This window comes from Triticum urartu, chromosome 7 (genome assembly GCF_003073215.2).
Source record: "Triticum urartu cultivar G1812 chromosome 7, Tu2.1, whole genome shotgun sequence".
In the NCBI taxonomy this organism is placed as follows: Eukaryota; Viridiplantae; Streptophyta; class Magnoliopsida; order Poales; family Poaceae; genus Triticum; species Triticum urartu.
Genome location: NC_053028.1, coordinates 607,477,290 through 607,497,783, shown reverse-complemented (window position 1 = coordinate 607,497,783; position 20,494 = coordinate 607,477,290). Strand labels below are relative to the sequence as shown.

Below are 20,494 nucleotides of genomic sequence, written 5' to 3'. Positions count from 1 at the left end.
GGCGAACAGAGTTCATCAGCTGCTACATAAAACATGCACGGGTAGCTAGGGAGAACCAACCAACTTGTTAATACAACAAACGTGAGGATTCAACCCCGGGCACTTATGCGATGGTGCTAGCCAGTAGAAGCACCGCGTGTTACTTCAGCAATTGCTAGATGATGTCGCAAATATGTCTCCAAGAAGTTGAAGAATCAATAACGATCCAGAGATGGAAAGCTGTACCTACTCCCTCCGTCACAGTTTACAAGTCCTACGCGTATACCTAGGTTGCTAATTTTATCGCTCTAATATAAACTATATAACACAAAATTTATACATTTTGAAAATAGAACATCTGAAGTTTATATTGGTATATTTTTTGTAATATATGACTTGTATTAGGTTGATCAAATTGACAAACTAAGGGTACGCGTACGCCTTGTAAACTGAGAGAGAGAGGGAGTAAATGATTGTCATATAATTCTTCACATTTCATAATGATCTAATTATGATCCTGGTTTCAATGAGAGCTAATGAACAATCAACAAATTGATGCCCATGTTGATTGATATGACTCCTTTCAATTCTGTCACATCATATGCGGTTGCTCTTAACTATCCCTACAGTTTGACTTGGTTGGCATCCTGCTGATCATGGCCATGTGGAGAAGAGAATTAATAATCAAGTAGGGTCTAATATTATTGATAATTTTGGGGCTGGGAGAAGACTGGTGTCTCTTGCATAACCACCTTTTGACAGTGCATCAACAAAAACATTTTATTTCTTTCTCTTGGTATTCCTGAAGTTCGGACGTATACATGCTTTTAGCAAAGGTTAATTAGGAAGAGAGAAACCAATTTAGCAGGGTAGAAGTTTATCACTTGCAGATGAGGATAAGGGTATGAACACTCACTCGTACACACTATACTCATCTATATGAACGTAAACATGCAGACCCTACCTCTATGAACATAGCGAGGGACAGAACCAACAAATTCTAACATTGACGAAATCATCATAGACGCCTTATAGTCATCAAAAGCGTCAAGCTGGAGTGGTGCTTGGTGTCTCGATCGTTTTGTTTATGAACAATGTCTCCAAGTGCTAGAGTAGTGCCTGGTTCGTCAAGATTTGTTTCTTCATATTCATGACTGTAGTACACATATCATCAGACTTAATAGTCGGATGTATACAACAATCCACAATTTCGCATATGCGGCCATTTCTTTGTAAGGAAGAGCAGGATAACCACGTGGTAGCTTATCTGGTTAATATCTTGTGATGTCGTGCACCGGGCACACGCAGACAAGTTGCATGATAGGGACCGGCGAAAGAATTATATCTGTAAAAGGATACATACATATTAGTTGTTGCCAACTGAGAGCGATCTATTAAAACTAATTAAAGACGATGAACTGTGAGGAGCGTTGCCGTACGTGCACCCAACTACACGCATGTTGTCGTACCGGAGAGTGTAGAAGTCAGCGAGGTCAACGTGAAGAAGTGCTCGTCTCGTACCATGGAGTTGGGGCAGTGACCGTATGGACAGAGGAGCTGTCCAAGGAGCGATGGCATGGTGAGAGTCGCGTTGCCAGTGAGTCTGTGTCCGGCAAGTTGTTACATGACTCGAACACCTCTAGGTGGGATTAGTTTCCCTAATCACGGAACTTGTCGAGATCTAGCCCGATCTGGGCCAATGTTGGCACCCAGCTCCTCTCGAATTCCATCGATCCTGGCGGTGATATCATTTCCCTAGCATCTTGCGCACGGCCTTGACCCATGCCCACTTGGTGATCCTCGTTTGTTCGCTCCATGTTGTCCGAGAGATCGCCCTTTGGGAGATCTCAGATAGCCTTTGCCTCTGGTGTGAGTTCGTCCATCATCTTCTCATGCCAGCGATATCTGAATCGGGTGTTGTGACAATGCGTTGGAAGACCCCGGCTTCTCTCTCAGACTGTGCTCACAGGGGAATCTGATTGGGTCTAGGAATGACATCACAGACTGATTATCATCAATGATACTATAATGTAGCTGCAATTATCCACCCAACCACCCTCGCAGCGAGTTCGTTCATACACAGGCAGATAATTTTGAATTTGCTTTTAACTAGCAGCCTAGCCTCCGTTCCGAGCAACTTCCGTAGGATACAAACTGCAACCGTTTTATAAAAGCACTGATTTTCTTTCCATGAACTGAGGTAGCTAGTGGCTCACTAGTTTTGGTACCGACCCTGCACCGACAATATTTTCCTATTTTCTAGCGACATGACCGACAACCAAACTAGCTAGCTGGTACGATTCTACTCGGATGATTACAGTTTCACGTGATCCCGTGAACCATAAATAATTGCCTTTTGAGTCGTTTGTCCGCACCCCGTGGTGTACAAAGCAGCCTCGAATCATTGATGTTAGGCGAAACGGCTAAGGGAGACGATGAGATCGATTGATCATGTACTCGTACGTGCCAACGGTGCCCGTGAGCCTTAATGTTACGGTTGAACTCTGCTTCACTTCACTATAGCAGCATGCGGGCACTCCATCTGTACCGGACATGCTTCACTATAGCAGTTTAACTTAACCATTCATACGCTGGTCCCTAAACCCATAATTAGCACGTGCCATCTAGTCATACGACAACATTGTAACTGTAGCTCACGTACAATGATCATTCTAATGGTATTGCTTCGGTATTGTGAATATCAATACTTCTCTATATAAGCTTGGTTGAAGTTTACAAATTTTGACTTGAGGCAAAACAAATATGCAGAGTAAATAAAAGCGAAGGAAGTACATAGTCACGACTGCATAGCCTTGCGCTTTTGTTGGCTATCTTTCGCTGCATGCATGTCTCGTATGAGACCATGTATTTCTGAACGAAAATGTAGTGCTGAAAGTTCCTAAAATTAGTTGTAATCACATGTTAGTATAACATGGACGTTGCATGCATGGAAGACAGCCGTCGTCATCGGATAGAGAAGAAAGGAAGTTTCGTCTATACAGCTCACGATGATCTTCTGTCTTGAAAGAAGGTACTGATTGGTTTTGTACTACGCACTATATGTGAATGTTAAGCCGTCACATTCCCTCGAAGAATGGCAGTCTCAATCAGTCAGTTAGTTGATGGGATATTAATTGCTTCGAAGAGGAAGAAGAGCAAAGATCTGATAGACCTCTCTGGCTTTGGCTCTAACTCTGGTTGTTTATAAGTTCTTTTTTTCTTGCAGAAAGGAGGTTAAGCGGTAGCCTTTACATCATTGGATGCACACAATTCTCTATCTTGGAGTATCGACTATAGCAACAAAAAGAAAATACAAAGTGAAAACAAGGCCTGCGAACCGACCTGCGGTTGAATGGTTAGGAAGGCAGTGGTATCCCAGTCCATCAGGGTTCAAGTCCTAGAATTGACATTGGTGCTCGCATTATTTCTGTATTTATTCCAGGCTTCCGGCGATGTTCATTCAGTGGGAGAAGATATTTCTATCGACTGCGAGGCTCCTGTGGTGTAAAATCTCAAGATGCTATGACGACTCAATTTCTCGAGGTGCTCGTTTGGGTAGGATGTGCATGCGTGCGTTCATGGGGGTTAGGGCTCATTCGGTTTGGAGGAAACTAAAACGTAGACATTATGATTAGTACAGAAATTTGATAGGATGGCACTTACCTTCCTAAGGAATTGACTTGCCTCGTTTCTACATGTAAAATGAGCTTTGAGTGGACGTGTAGTTTTCTTCAAAAACACAGAAAATGAATAGTATTCCAACGAAATTCCTGTATACATTTCCTCCAAACCGAATGCATATATGAAAATTTTCCTCTCAAATCCTTGTTCTTATATTTTTTCTATGAAAATCCTCCAAACCGAATGAGGCCTGAGTGTATGCTTGTGTATGTAAGCGACTTCAATTGTATTGTATTAAAAAAAGTGAAAAACAAGTCCCCACAACAACCGACCATAATGAAAGTAGGATTATATTTTATTTTATTTTGTGGGTGAAAATTAAGATTATATATGACTCAAACAAACAATTTATTGAATCGCCATCAAAACCAGTTAAACAGTATCACATGCTACCATCTCTCATGTCTCACAGACTGCAACCAAAGGTCATATAGGCACTTGATCCTTCACATGTTGCAGAAAGAACCACATACAGAAGTACAGATCCATCCCGTATTATGATCCATGTGCTATACTGCTCCAAAGTCCAAACTAGCTAACATATATTACCCAGAAGCATGGCTGTGATTTGATATATAGAAATCCAAAAACAATGTTTCATCTCGCCAATACTTGAACACGATACACCACCAAACACATGATTGAACCAGAGACATGCCACACATACGTTTGCCAGCATGCATGTGAGAGTAGCTATAGCTAGAGACATTGTTAAGCACGTCACACTCACTCATTGAATCAGAAACATGAAAGAAAGCATCGAGACACAGTTTGAAAAGTAGTCCACGGAGCTTCACTGATTGCTCCCTCTCTTGCAAGCTGTTGATCGGATCACATCCGTCCATCCATAAAAAAATTCTATCATACGCTGCCAAAGTACGCAGAACAACCTTGAGAATGCATTATGCATGCATGTTAAAACCATGCACCGAGTTAGAACTTGGCCTATAAATGCAGCTCTCTTTTCCTCCCAGTTCTCATCAGTCCCTTGCCAAACAACATGTCTTCTTCTTCTTCTTCTTCTACCCGGGTCTCCCAGCTGGGCGCCGCCAGCTTGGCGGCGCTGCTCGCGGCGGTGTGCCTCCTCCACGCCGGCGGGGCGGCGGCGGCGGAGCTGAGCGTGGACTACTACGACTGCACGTGCCCGGACGCGTACAAGATCGTGCAGGGGGTGCTGGTGGAGGCGCACCAGTCGGACCCTCGCATCTTCGCCAGCCTCATCCGCCTCCACTTCCACGACTGCTTCGTGCAGGGCTGCGACGGCTCGCTGCTGCTGGACACCTTCGACGGGATGGAGTCGGAGAAGGACGCGCGGCCCAACAACGGGTCGGCGCGCGGCTTCGACGTCGTGGACGCCGCCAAGGCCGCCCTCGAGGACGCCTGCCCCGGCGTCGTCTCCTGCGCCGACATCCTCGCCATCGCCGCCGAGATCTCGGTCGAGCTGGTACGTACGTTTGTCACTGTTGCCTAGTCACGTAGCACAGTGATCGAAGTGAACAATCGGTTGCATGAGCATGATTGGTTTGTAGGTAGGTTCGACGTAGCTTTCGGGGTGCATGCATGAATTGACGCCTCGTGTGTCATCTGTCGGTGCATCCAAGTACAAGGACACATCGATCAGACATGCATGCAAGATGCAACCGTACGAGCAAGCGAGTCGATGATAATAACGGATGCTAATTAAGTTTGCACGCATTATGCAGTCCGGAGGACCCGGGTGGAACGTGTTGCTGGGGAGGCTGGACAGCTTCACTTCCAGCAAAGCCGACGCCGAGAACCTACCGGGCCCCTTCGACGGCCTGGACGTGCTCAGAGCCAAGTTCCGGAACGCCACGCTCGACGACACTACCGACCTCGTCGCCCTCTCAGGTAACCAAACTCGCGCACATATACGTACATATCAGTGTTGCCAAATCTCGGTCGATGCTAAATACGTGAGATCTTGCGTGTACAGCATTCAATGAGAGAATATATATTAACCTTCTTGACTGTGTTGATCAAATGTCTCTAGGTGGCCACACTTTCGGCCGTGTGCAATGCCAGTTCGTCACGGGCCGGCTGTACAACTTCAGCGGGACGAACCAGCCCGACCCTTCCCTCGACGCGACATACCGAGCCTTCCTGTCCCAGAGATGCCCGAGGAACGGCGACGGGACGTCCCTGAACGACCTCGACCCGACAACGCCCGACAACTTCGACAGGAACTACTTCACGAACCTTGAGGTGAACCGCGGCTTTCTTCAGTCCGACCAGGAGCTCAAGTCAGACCCCGGCGCGGCGGGGACGACGGCGCCGATCGTTGATAGGTTCGCGGGCAGCCAGGAGGCCTTCTTCAGTAGCTTCGTGAATTCCATGATCAAGATGGGGAACATTAGGCCCGTGACGGATCCCTCCCAGGGAGAAGTCCGGAACCGCTGCGCGTTTGTCAATTCAAATTAGCGGGCAGGGGGGAGACCGCGTGTGGGTATACGCAAATGTGGCATCGTCATGGATGCAAGGATGAATTCATCTCTTGTCGTCTCTGGTGTAATAATTGGTTTATGTGTCAACCAATGTAAACATTTCATGCATGCTTGTTCTCTGACGTGGAATAAAGTGAAAATTTTATTCCCGCGTTTCTGTTGTTTTTTTATCACCATTACTTAGGGCATGTACAATGATGCTATCTTAGAAGTGCCACGTAGGATAAATGATGAGGTGGAGGAGAGAGAACTCATAAGAGAAGGCTTGTCTTCTCTTATTTAAGATAAGACAAGAGATGATCTCTTAGCACAATATGTCTCACCATATTTTTAGGAATTGCTAGTTATTGAAGATAAGGCTAAAAAATGACCCATTGTAGACATTTTTCTTTGTTATCTCTAAATTACATGCAAAACTTAAGATAAGACTATTTTATCAACCATTGTACATGCCCTTAAAGCGTGAGAGATTTGCCAAGTTAGTTTTTTTTTTTCGAGACAAAGTTAGTTAGCAGAACTGGATGAAAATTGACACACCATGGGCCAAGCCCACTCTTGTCGAGGGCGACATAGCGAACAACACAACAAACATCAACCATACATACAGAGACTTGTTACTACTAGTAAATGCGCACATGCAACACATGTGTAATCTTAAGATTTGTTTTTGTTCAGTATAATATGATCATGAACATGGGTGACCAATCAAGCAATGCAAATGACATTAATAGTGAAGCTTAACTGCTGAATGTATGCATTGAAATCACCAACCGAAGAGTTTTCTAAACTCTGTTAAGAATCTTGATTTTCCTTTAGCTTTATCAAGTGTATACGTGGCTGCTTTTTGATTTTATCCTGTATAGAAACCATGGAAAACTGAGGTACGTGAAACAGTTTACCAGCCACCGCAAAAATGTCCGTATATCACACTCATTGGATGCACACTAATCAATATATCATATATGCCAGAACAGATAGCACACTTAATGAATCTATCAAATCTGAAGCAGCATGTCACTGAAAAATAAGGTGAACGAAAGGAAGCAAATATGAGAGACCGACGGGCCAGCAGCTGCATGTGGCGTGTACCCTGACAGTGCGAGATGACATGGAGATGAGAACTGATGGAAGTTTAGGAGGCGTCCTAGTCGACCGGCCAGGAGGCTTAGGCGGCATCCCCAATGGCCGGATAGTGTAGGAGGCGGCGTCCCCGACGGCCCACCAGGCGGTGTTGTCGGCTGAGGCTAGGCGAGGCAATGGGTTGGACGGCATAGAGATGTGAGGGTAGGTGAGGGAGTCCTGAATTAGGGGGTCTCCGGACAGCCGGACTATATCCTTTGGCTGGACTGTTAGACTATGAAGATACAAGATTGAAGACTTCGTCTCCTGTCCGGATGGGACTCTACTTGGCGTGGAAGGCAAGCTAGGCAATACGGATATGTATATCTCCTCCTTTGTAACCGACCTTGTGTAACCCTAGCCCCCTCCGGTGTCTATATAAACCGGAGGATTTTTAGTCCGTAGAACAACATACAATCATACCATATGCTAGCTTCTAGGGTTTAGTCTCTCCGATCTCGTGGTAGATCAACTCTTGTAATACCCATATCATCAAGAATAAATCAAGCAGGACGTAGGGTTTTACCTCCATCAAGAGGGCCCAAACCTGGGTAAAACATCGTGTCCCCTGCCTCCTGTTACCATCCGTCTAGACGCACAGTTCGGGACCCCCTACCCGAGATCCGCCGGTTTTGACACCGACATTGGTGCTTTCATTGAGAGTTCCTCTGTGTCGTCGCTGTTAGGCTTGATGGCTCCTTCTATCATCGATAGCGATGTAGTCCAAGGTGAGACTTTCCTCCCCGGACAGATCTTTGTATTCGGCGGCTTTGCATTGTGGGCCAATTCGCTTGGCCATCTGGAGCAGATTGAAAGTTACGCCCCTGGCCATCAGGTCAGGTTTGGAAGCTTAAACTACACGGCCAATATCCGCGGAGACTTGATCTTCGACGGATTCGAGCCCCTGCCTTGTGCGCCACGCGGTCACGATGAGTACGATTTAGCTCTGCCATCGGACAGTATTCAAGAAATCGCACCGGCAGCCGCTCCGACCTTTAATTCGGAGCCAGTTGCACCTCCCATAGACGGGTGGAGTAACCCCGCCACAGAGGCCGCATCCCCAACGGCAATCGAGCCGAATATCGACCTTACCCTTCACAAGAGCCGTGTTGCGAAACTGCCGGACCCTTCCCCAGCCACAGACTCCGAACCGCCTGCGCCCGTGCCTATCAAATCCGACTGGGCGCCAATCATGGAGTTCACCTCCGCGGATATCTTTCAGCACTCGTCCTTCGGCGACATACTGAATTCATTAAAATCTCTCTCCTTGTCAGGAGAGTCCTGGCTGAACTTGTTGGAAATATGCCCTAGAGGCAATAATAAATTGATTATTATTATATTTCCTTGTTCATGATAATCGTTTATTATCCATGCTATAATTGTATTGATAGGAAACTCAGATACATGTGTGGATACATAGACAACACCATGTCCCTAGTGAGCCTCTAGTTGACTAGCTCGTTGATCAATAGATGGTTATGGTTTCCTAACCATGGACATTGGATGTCGTTGATAACGGGATCACATCATTAGGAGAATGATGTGATGGACAAGACCCAATCCTAAGCCTGGCACAAGATCATGTAGTTCGTATGCTAAGGTTTTTCTAATGTCAAGTATCATTTCCTTAGACCATGAGATTGTGCAACTCCCGGATACCGTAGGAATGCTTTGGGTGTACCAAACGTCACAACGTAACTGGGTGACTATAAAGGTACACTACAAGTATCTCCGAAAGTGTCTGTTGGGTTGGCACGAATCAAGAATGGGATTTGTCACTCCGTGTGACGAAGAGGTATCTTTGGGCCCACTCGGTAGGACATCATCATAATGTGCACAATGTGATCAAGGAGTTGATCACGGGATGATGTGTTACGGAACGAGTAAAGAGACTTGCCGGTAACGATATTGAACAAGGTATCGGGATACCGACGATCGAATCTCGGGCAAGTATCGTACCGATAGACAAAGGGAATTGTATACGAGATTGATTAAGTCCTTGACATCGTGGTTCATCCGATGAGATCATCGTGGAACATGTGGGAGCCAACATGGGTATCCAGATCCCGCTGTTGGTTATTGACCGGAGATCGTCTCGGTCATGTCTGCATGTCTCCCGAACCCGTAGGGTCTACACACTTAAGGTTCGATGACGCTAGGGTTATAAAGGAAGTTTGTATATGGTTACCGAATGTTGTTCGGAGTCCCGAATGAGATCCCGGACGTCACGAGGAGTTCCGGAATGGTCCGGAGGTAAAGATTTATATATGGGAAGTCCTGTTTTGGTCACCGGAAGAGTTTCGGGGTTTATCGGTAATGTACCGGGACCACCGGGAGGGTCCAGGGGGTCCACCAAGTGGGGCCACCAACCCCGGAGGCTTGCGTGGGCTAAGAGTGGTGAGGAACCAGCCCCTTAGTGGGCTGGTGCGCCTCCCACAAGGGCCCATGGCGCCTAAGAGGTGGAAAGGGGGCAAACCCTAAGGGATATGGGCCTTAAGGCCCATATTGGTGCGCCTCCCTCTCCTCTCCCCCTCTTGGCCGCCATCCTTGATCCCCATCTAGGGCTGCCCCCCCCTAGGGGGTGGGAACCCTAGAGGGGGCGCAGCCCCCCCCCCCTTCCCTATATATATGAGGCCTAGGGCTGCCCATAACACACGCGATTCGATCTCTCGTTGGTGCAGCCCTGCATCTCTCTCTCCCTCCTCTTCTGTGGTGCTTGGCGAAGCCTTGCAGGATTGCCGCGCTCCTCCATCACCACCACGCCGTTGTGCTGCTGCTGGATGGAGTCTTCCTCAACCTCTCCCTCTCTCCTTGCTGGATCAAGGCATGGGAGACGTCACCGGGCTGTACATGTGTTGAACGCGGAGGTGCCATGTGTTCGGCACTTGGTCATCGGTGATTTGAATCACGGCGAGTACGACTCCATCAACCCCGTTCACTTGAACGCTTCCGCTTAGCGATCTACAAGGGTATGTAGATGCACTCTCCTTCCCCTCGTTGCTGGTCTCTCCATAGATAGATCTTGGTGACACGTAGGAAAATTTTGAATTTCTGCTACGTTCCCTAACAGAACTATGTCCGGCAGGATCGGGATGCGGATGACGAAGAAATTTGCCACCCACCCACTTAGTAGCCACTGTCGATGACTTAACTGACATGCTCAACTTTGACTCTGAAGACATCGACGGTATGGACGACGATGCAGGAGACGAACAGGAACCACTGCCCACAGGGCACTGGACGCCCACTTCATCACATGATGTACACATGGTGGACACAACAAAAGAAAACGACGACGAGGAACGGAAGGACGCAACGAAGGGTTGTCCCCTCGAGAAGCAGTCAAAGCGGCGGCATAAGCGCCACTCCAAATCCCGCCTCGGCAGAAACAACGATCATATAGACCCAGCGTTAGAGCAGGGTGAACCATCGCCGGACCACGGCAACACGGAGAATCAAACCGAATAACCCGACTCTGTCAAAGACAACAGTCCGAACGACATCACACCGGATAGACACCCGGAGCAACAGAATGCCCATCAAAGGCTTGTTGCCACCGCGAGGAGTCTAAAAAAGCAGAAGCAAAGGCTCAAAGCTGCGCAATACACACTCAGAATCAGATGGAGTAAAGTAGTCAACACAGCAGTAAAGTACGGTGGTCATCGCCCCACCAAGAGCTACCCGAAGCGGAATTTGCTACCTGAATTCGACGAGGAGGCCTTAGATCCCCCGCAACCAAAAATTAAAACGGCCATCTGGCCGGATAGACAACCTCACGGCCAACATAGAGTGGCAAACAACGCCACACATAAGCCAATACGCGATCCACGCGAGGGCTCGCATCAAAAGGACGGCGCAACCAGATCCATCTATGGACCACACAAGCGCGCTCCAGCATACGATGCAACACAACAAATATCACAGTACACCCAGATATAGGGGTGCCGCACACCCCCTATATTTCACCGATGAGGTGCTGGATCATGAATTTCCAGAGGGATTCAAACCCATAAACATAGAGGCATACGACGGAACAACAGACCCTGGGGTCTGGATTGAGGACTATATCCTCCATATCCATATGGCTCGAGGAGATGATCTCCACGCCATTAAGTATTTACCACTCAAACTCAAAGGGCCAGCTCGGCACTGGCTTAAAAGCCTCCCCGAAAGCTCCATTGGAAGCTGGGAAGAGCTCGAAGACGCTTTTTGGGAAAAATTTCAAGGGACTTATGTCCGACCTCCGGATGCGGACGATTTAAGTCATATAACTCAACAACCCGAAGAGTTAGCCCGAAAGCTCTGAAACAGGTTTCTTACTAAAAAGAACCAAATAGTCGACTGTCCGAACGCCGAAGCCTTGGCAGCTTTTAAGCATAGCGTCCGCGATGAATGGCTTGCCAGACACCTCGGCCAGGAAAAGCCGAGAACAATGGCAGCATTAACAAGACTCATGACCCGCTTTTGCGCGGGTGAGGACAGCTGGCTAGCCAGATGCAGCACCAGCGACCCAAGTACATCCGAAGTTAGAGATGGAAACGGGAAATCACGACACATCAAAAATAATAAGCGCCGGAATAAAGAAGACAACCCGAAGAGCATGGCCGTAAACGCCGGATTCAGAAGCTCTCGGCCAGGTCAGCAAAAGCTGCCCTCTAAAGGCGCCAGAGATGAACTGTCCAGCCTAAACAAAATTCTGGACCAAATATGTCAGATCCATAGCACCCCTGATAAACCTGCAAATCATACCCACAAAGAATGTTGGGTCTTCAAGCAGTCCGGCAAGCTCAACGCCATACACAAGGGGAAGGATACACCAAGCGAAGACGAGGATGAGCCTCGCAAGCAAAGCACTGGGGAACAGAAAAAATTTCCACCAGAAGTCAAAACAGTAAACGTGTTACACATTATAAAGGGGAGAAACAAAGCGTGACTCCCAGAGAAATATGCCCAAAGGCCTATCACCGCGGAGTCCTGCCACTCGTCGTCTCAACCGATCACTTTCGACTATCGGGATTACTCACCAAGTATCCGGCGTGCAGGATGGGCTGCCTTGGTATTAGACCCAATAATTGACGGATACTACTTCACACGAGTCCTGATGGACGATGGCAGCAGTCTAAACCTGATATATCAGGACACAATCCGCAAAATGGCGATAGACCCAACAAAAATTTGCCACAACAATACTACCTTTAAAGGAGTAACGCCAGGCCCAGGGGCTCATTGCACGGGCTCCCTGCTACTAGAGGTTATATTCGGCTTCCCCGATAACTCCCATAGTGAAAATTTAATTTTCCACATTGCTCCGTTCCAAAGTGGCTATCAAGCACTACTCGGACGCGAAGCTTTCGCTCGCTTCAACGCAATACCGCATTACGCTTCCCTCACGCTTAAGATGCCCGGTCCACGTGGCATCATTACAGTAAGTGGAAATATTGAGCGATCCTTGCGCGCCGAAGAGAGTGCAGCTGCCTTGGTAGCCGCACACTAAAATGGCCTCACCAACTAAAGCATTCGATAGGTCGTCAAGACTACGGACATGGTTAGACAAGTCTGACGCAGCTATATGTAATTCATACAAGGTTGATGGCCACACCCCTATTACAAATACAAGGGGCTCGACATGCGCAGACAAGTGGCAATTTTTACTCATCTTGAATTGTACATGGTTTCTTTAAACCTACCTTTTTGCACGACAACTTTTCACCTAAGTTCCTCTCTTTTACAAGTGACCATTGTGCTACACCCATTCAGGATACGGCACAACGGAGACACAGGCGAAGACGTGCAGCAGGGACCCGGTCCAAGGATTCTTTTTAGATTAAGACCCTGCGTAAACCTTTCTTACTGTCTCTTGTTGATACACATCCCTCGGATTCTCAGTACTATTGAGAAGGATGTTGACGTCTTGGCATGTGGCCACGTCAGAATAATGCACGTACCTGGACACCAGGGGCTTCTTACAAAGCGCACTGATTAGGCCCGGTTTATACCATAAAGACCGAATACCTTAGGGAGTGTTCGGCGTCGCGAGTTTGGCCTTATATGCATCAGCTCCGAATCATGTCTTTGGTCAAATGTTGGGTTTGCCCGGCTTCTGTGTTTTGCTGCCTTATGTTCCTCTCTATCGGCTAACGCGACACCAGGAGAACTACTGCGATTGTGCCCCGGTTCATCCGGACGAGCACCTCAGTAGAGAAAGCCGAAAACTGACTGTCATGATATAGCGTGAGACTGGTCAACCACTTGATGACCTATCGGAATGATAGAATTCCTTCGCCTTAATGAAGGGCCATTTCCCGGCCAGGCATGTACGCACCCCGAATTCGGATGATTGCGGAGCCACCAGGGGCTATATAGTAGCCCCACTGTCAAACTCCTATGGCTAAGTGAAAGTATTAAAGCATTATAGTCCGGTTGCCTAGTTCGCTGCGCTATCACCTCCTTATTAGGACCAAGACGTTGGATTGAGTGTGAACACACGTCTTTTGCGAACACCCCCACATTATATGCGTAGGGGCTGAAGCCGACGACTGCAATCTTTCAGATTATCCACATGTATACATAAACGGCCGCACAGGAGGCATCATATTACTTTCAGGAAAAAGTATAAATACAGCCTTAATAAATTTCATAAACATTGTTTTTACAATGGGAATACATGTCACTCAAACATAATATTCTTCGAGCACTAGGCCTCTATCAAACGAGCACCCTCAAGAACTTCTTCAAAATAGTGCTCGACAGCTACTCGGCCTATGACCGAACCCTGCGCCGCAACAGTGGTAGCATCCATCTACGCCCAGTATGCTTTGACACGGGAAGGGCCATCCGCGAGCCTTCTATGCACGCCGAACTCTTCATCGCATTGATGCGCGGCACCGCACCAAGGAACTGCTGCACTAAGCCGAAATAGCTGTTTGGCTTCGGCTTTTCCGGCCACAGATGATCTATGACGGACCTCATGGCAAGGCCGGACAATCTATTGAGTTCGGCCCATCCGGCAAGTTGATCAGTTAATGGAAGCAGACGCTCTGGAACGTTAAACTGCGACCAGAATAGCTTGTCCACTTCACGATCTGTTTGATCTCGGAAGTATTCGGCCGCATCGACAACACTCGCCGTCAAATCCAGATATGCGTCTGCCGAACTCCACAGCCGATCCAGAGGGGCATACCGCAGATCTCCGAACTTCCTCCGCAGCAAAAAGGGCTTCCCAGCCACAATATCACCGGCTTCACACAGCTCCTCCTTCGCTCTCATGGCAGAGCGGGTGTCTTTGGTCGCCACCGTGGCCTTTTCAAGGTCCGTTGCCTTCGCTCGGTTTTCTTCTTCAAGGAACTAGCAACGGTCGGCAGTGTCTTTTAACTTTGCGGCCATCTTGGCCATCTTCTCCTTGCTCTCGCAATGCGCGGCCTTCTCGGCTTTCAAATCTTCGGCCGCCTTCAAAGCAGCCGCATTACTACTCCTTGCTTGCTCTTTGGCTCGGGCAAGTTCTGCCCGAAGGGTCTCCACGGTGGCAGCTCCATCTACAGTCACAACATATTAAAGATACTGGCATCATGCTGCTCTTACTATGTGACATTCACCAGAAAACATTACTTACCCTATGCCTTGTCAAGCCGCTTGTTAACAAGCTCGATGTCGGCATCTGCCGCATCCAGTTGCCGCTTTAGTTCGGCAAACTCATTAGTCCGGCTAGCCACCGGAGCTTCCACCACCTGCACATAAAGGCGGTTCGGTTATTACCTGGGACTACGATCCTCTGTTCGCCGCCGTTCTCGACGACAACTAGAGTCTCAGGGGCTACTATCTACACAAGGCACACCTAAAAATGTGCGGTACTATTAAAAAGTATATCATTTCACGTACCTCAAAGCCCGTCAGTAGACTCATAAAGGCTTCATGCAATCCGCTTTCGGCGGATGAAATTCTTTCCATCACCGTACCCATTAACGTACGGTGTTCTTCTGAGATGGCCGCTTGCTCCAACAGCTCCCTCAGTACGTCCGACCGCATACCAGATGGTGCCGGACTCTTTTGTTTGCTCTCTTCAAGAGCCGGACGCTGGGGACTTCGGGAGACTATAGGATTATCTTCTGGCCTCACCGGATCCAGAGAGGCCCTCCGTGAGGACACTTCAAGGTCGCCCGCTTCTTGAGCGGGGGAGTCTGGGGGAGGCGTTTCGCTCTCCATCATCTCTGGAAGAAGATCCCCCGAAGACGAGCTCTGCTGAGAAGGGCTAAGATCCGAACTACAAGATAAATGCTTCGGTTATTTTCCTCAGAGGTAAGGTAGTATATCTTCACTATTAAAGTACTTTTTGATTACTTACAGCTCGTTAGAGGGCTGATCCCCGCGCGGACTTTGTGCGGCAAGAGCACCCTCCAAGGCAGGACCCTCTGGTGGAGATTTCTTCTCCCGCTTGGAAACCTTGGTTTCCGGATCTTCAGAGGTAGTCCTCTTCCTTCCCCGGGGTGAGAGAATGTCAGATTCCTCACCTTGGTTATCCTCCCTCTCGGAGGCGCTAGTTCCCTCGGTCGGAATAGGTGGCGGTGGAGGCCCGCTTTCGCCCTCATTATTCCCCCCTTTATCTTCCTTTGAAAGCTCCGGGCAAGGTGCTAGCTCGAGCATCTTTTCCAGTACCGGATTGTCCAAACCCTCAGGAAGGGGGCCGAACATCGAATCATCTTCGCCTTTGTTAGCCAGTCCTGGTCAAAGAGCAATTTCTCAGAATGACGTCATGATAAACAAAAGACGGTGTGTTCGGCTAGTGGATTACTTACTTGGTCGGCGGTGCGGTTGTTGCTCAGGCCCACGTCCTCGGTAGTATCCGGACACTCTATTTGGGGTCCGAAGAATGATTTATACATATCCTCGTGCGTCAGGCCGAGGAAATTCTAAATAGTGCGCGGTCCTTCTGGGTTGAACTCCCACATGCGGAGGGGCCGGCGTTTGCAAGGTTGGACTCGACGAACCAGCATAACTTGCATCACGGTAACCAGACTAAAATCTCCTTTGAAGAGATCTTGAATGCGGCTCTGCAGTATAGGCACGTCCTTGGCTGGACCCCAGCTCAGCCCTTTGCTAATCCATGACATCAGTTGTGGTGGAGGGCCCGAGCGGAAAGCAGGGGCAGCCACCCACTTGGCACTTCTGGGAGCTGTGATGTAAAACCACTCCCGTTGCCATAATCCGGACACCTTTGGAATGGAACTCTTTGGCCATGGAGCTCCAGCGATCTTGCTTATTAATGCGCCTCCGCACGCTACATGCTGCCCCTCGACCATCTTCGGCTTCACGTCAAAGGTCTTGATCCACAGGCCGGAGCAAGGAGTAATGCGGAGGAAGGCCTCACATACGACGATAAATGCCGAGATGTGGAGAAAGGAGTCTGGGGCTAGATCGTGGAAATCTAGCCCGTAATAGAACATCAAACCCCTAACGAAGGGATCCAGAGTGAGGCCTAGACCTCGGAGGAAGTGGGAGACGAACACGATGCTCTCGTCAGGTTCAGGAGTAGGGACGACCTGCCCTCGGGCAGGCAGCCGATGCGAAACATCGGCGGCCAGGTATCTTGTTAGAGTTGTGTCGAATATTGTGTACAAGGTAGGTTACAGTTGGACTAGGAGTTGTATTGTGTTTACATAGGATGTGGAGTTGTGTCCTAATAGGACACCTATATCCTAGACCTCTCTTATATAGCGGGGGTAGACACACGATGTAACCTATGCCAACATAATAGCACAGGCGCATAAGGGGGAGCCGGCGGCGTGTGCCGGCGCCCGGGTGGCCGGTGTGCGGTATTGTGACGGTGTCACGGGGAGGAGCGCCCGTAGTCAGGCCCCGGGGATGTATCCATATCGGTGAACCTCGTTAACAAATCTCGGTGTCATGCCTCGTGTGATTGCTTGGTCCTCGGATGATCAACGGTATGCCTCGAATTTATTATAACAAGTGGTATCATGAGCTAGGTTGTTCAGAGGTCTTGATTTGTTGATCGAAAGGAGGACGAAGAGAACATCGACGGAAATCTGTGAAAGCGATCGTAATACGGGACAATATCGTTGGCGAGTTGCGAGCTAGAGGCAGAGTTGGTCATGTTGTAATCTTCAAGAAGCAATCGTATCGTGGCAGCAGCAGCGTACAGCGGAAATCCTCGGCGTCGGCGAGCGACATGTACGTGGGTGGTCTTCACAGATCGATATGAGTCGTGTAGCAGTGGGACACGTACAAAGGCAGTAGCTGGGGCACCCAGCTGGATTTTGGGCTATGGCCCATGCGGGGCAGCAGACCAAGCGCAGGTCGGTTCAGCGAAAAGGCGGAGACGCGTGTACGAGGCAGCCGGAGGACAAGTGCTGGTGTTCTCGGACATGCAGACTTGCACGTGTGAGATTTGTTTGAGACAAAAAAAGGGAGGACCGAGTCCTCATGTGACACAGAAAGGCATCAGTTTGGCGATGGAAATATCCATCAGGTTGACATCCATCGGATTTAGCAGGAGGCGTTGACAAGGTAATTGCTAGTATTTGAGTTGAAGCCAAGGAGCCATCACGTGTGCTTGAGGCATCGTGTGGAAAGCTCATATATATTTTTCGCAAGGCCAGCCATACAAAGAACCATGGTGTCAACAGATACCAGGTTTGAGGTGAAGAAGTTCGTCGAACTGAAAACCTTGGGTTATAGCAGGTACGGATGAAAAATTTGTTGGCACAACAGAGATGCTTGAAGGCGTTGCGGGAAGTCAATTCAGCTAAGATGGAATTATCATGTGACGGATGGAAATTCGCAAAGGTGATTTGAGAGGCCTGGAGCGTGTCGTGCAGTCGGATATGTTCGGCTGGGTCGGACTGGACAATCTGATGGATCGATGCAAGTCGGTTGGTATAGAAGTTGGTGGTAGGATCGGCGACAACGACATAGGAGCATGCATGCTGATGGTGACTGAATTTTGGGCGTGGAAACACATGGTGCAGGCCCGAAGCTTGTGTGGCTTCGACAAGACTATGGCGTGTGGTTGATTCAAGATGGCGTACGCATGTGAGCTTGAAGTCGACGGGACGCGAGGGTGGACTGATCATCTACCATGGAGTCATGTTGAAGGTGGAGCTGGATTGAGGGGCTATGGTGTAAGGATCCAGAGAATCAAAGCCTATTCAGCGGGAAAAAGCGAGGGACACGTAGTTTGGACTGGAGCCCAGTGGTCTGATGGAAGCGTGAAACTCGTCATCGGTCGGTGATGATCGGTGGTACTCTGCAGTGGGGGTTGAGTGGTGTGGTGTGGTTTCGCGACCCTTGAGACTCGACCGGGACAGCGGAGGCTCGACGCGGTAATAGTGGCGAGGCGTGCGGTACGCACGGGACATGGAGATGGGCCAGGGCTCTGGTGGTCATACTTGTGGTGAGACAACTGCGAATTTGACTCGGGATGACTACAAGCAATGGTGAAATTCCTTCAAATTTCAGACATGCTGTCAAGAAAGGAGCGGTGATGTTGAGTTCAGGTAACTCTTATGTGTGACATCCAATATGTGAGTTATTCACTTTCACGCAGGTCAGTGATCAATGTGTGATGGCGTTGGACGAATACTCTGGAAGTTGGGAGCGCAAACTAGAGTAATGTGGAACTTAATTTCGTTCGAGTGTTGACTCTGGTCAAGAAAAGAAGGGACTATAAGTTGCAGGTGGAGTCATATGGAGTCTTTGGAGTAGCAGCGGTACTCATGGGATAAGCTCAAGTCCAATGTACATGGAAGTTTGACGCATTGACGAATTCAAGGTGGTGAAGAATATTCGCCAAGGTGGAGTTTGTTAGAGTTGTGTCGAATATTGTGTACAAGGTAGGTTACAGTTGGACTAGGAGTTGTATTGTGTTTACAAAGGATGTGGAGTTGTGTCCTAATAGGACACATGGATCCTAGGCCTCTCTTATATAGCAGGGGTAGACACACGATGTAACCTATGCCAACATAATAGCACAGGCGCGCAAGGGGGAGCCGGCGGCGTGTGCCGGCGCCCGGGTGGCCGGTGTGCGGTATTGTGACGGTGTCATGGGGAGGAGCGCCCGTAGTCAGGCCCCGGGGATGTAGCCATATCGGTGAACCTCGTTAACAAATCTCGGTGTCGTGCCTCGTGTGATTGCTTGGTCCTCGGATGATCAATGGTATGCCTCGGATTTATTCTAACATATCTGGCCTCCCTCAACTTCTTGATATCCTCTTCCGTAACGGAGGAGGGCATCCATCGGCCTTGAAGGCTGGATACGGACATGATTGAAGGTCCGAAGCACCTGACCTGGGCTTTGGGTGTTAGAACTCGAGGCGGGGGAAGGATTCGATTGAGCACGGGAGGGAAAAAAGTAAAAGCCTTGTCCCTTTATAAAGAGGGTGAATATCAAGCGTCCTCTCTGTGGCCGTTTGGGACTTGCCTATAATCTAGGAGTTCTAGACACGGTTGGGTTACCCATGACCGTATTGATGAGAATCCCGTAATTAGGGGAACACGATCTCTGCTTTGACAAGATGTGTCAAGAAACCGCCTCGCATTATGTGTGGAGTTGGTTGAAGAAAAACGGTTCGAATAATCACCGAGCCATGACATGATGTCATGTTGCCAAAACATGTCATCAGACTAAGATTTGTGGAAATATTATTCTCTCTACGGTGGAATGTGGAATTTATTTTGCAGGGTCGTACACTATCCTGGTATTCAAACTCTTCTGTGATGATTTCGAAGTAGGAACCCGCCTTACAATGCCGAAGACAACACTGCGCGCCGGACTCATCGTCATTGAAGCCTGGTTCAGGGGCTACTGAGGGAGTCCTGGATTAGGGGGTCTCCGGACAGCTGGACTATATCCATTGGCCGGACTGTTAGACTATGAAGATACAAGATTGAAGACTTTGTCTCGTGTCCGGATGGGACTCTACTTGGCGTGGAAGGCAAGCTAGGCAATACGGATATGTATATCTCCTCCTTTGTAACCGACCTTGTGTAACCCTAGCCCCCTCTGGTGTCTATATAAACCGGAGGGTTTTTAGTCCATAGAACAACATACAATCATACCATAGGCTAGCTTCTAGGGTTTAGCCTCTCCGATCTCGTGGTAGATCAACTCATCATCAAGAATAAATCAAGCAGGACGTAGGGTTTTACCTCCATCAAGAGGGCCCGAACCTGGGTAAAACATCATGTCCCCTGCCTCCTGTTACCATCCGCCTAGACACACAGTTCGGGACCCCCTACCTGAG

The 20,494-nt window shown here is 48.7% G+C and overlaps 1 protein-coding gene across 1 annotated transcript; it reads left to right on the top strand.

The window, feature by feature from the left end:
- The first annotated feature begins 4,633 nt into the window (after positions 1 to 4,633).
- On the top strand, positions 4,634 to 6,272 carry LOC125524766 (peroxidase A2-like). Its single transcript, XM_048689792.1, has 3 exons — positions 4,634 to 5,104; positions 5,364 to 5,529; positions 5,672 to 6,272. Exons 1-3 carry the CDS (start codon positions 4,661 to 4,663, stop codon positions 6,097 to 6,099), a joined length of 1,038 nt encoding a protein of 345 aa, XP_048545749.1. The 5' UTR covers positions 4,634 to 4,660; the 3' UTR covers positions 6,100 to 6,272.
- Positions 6,273 to 20,494: the final 14,222 nt, after the last annotated feature.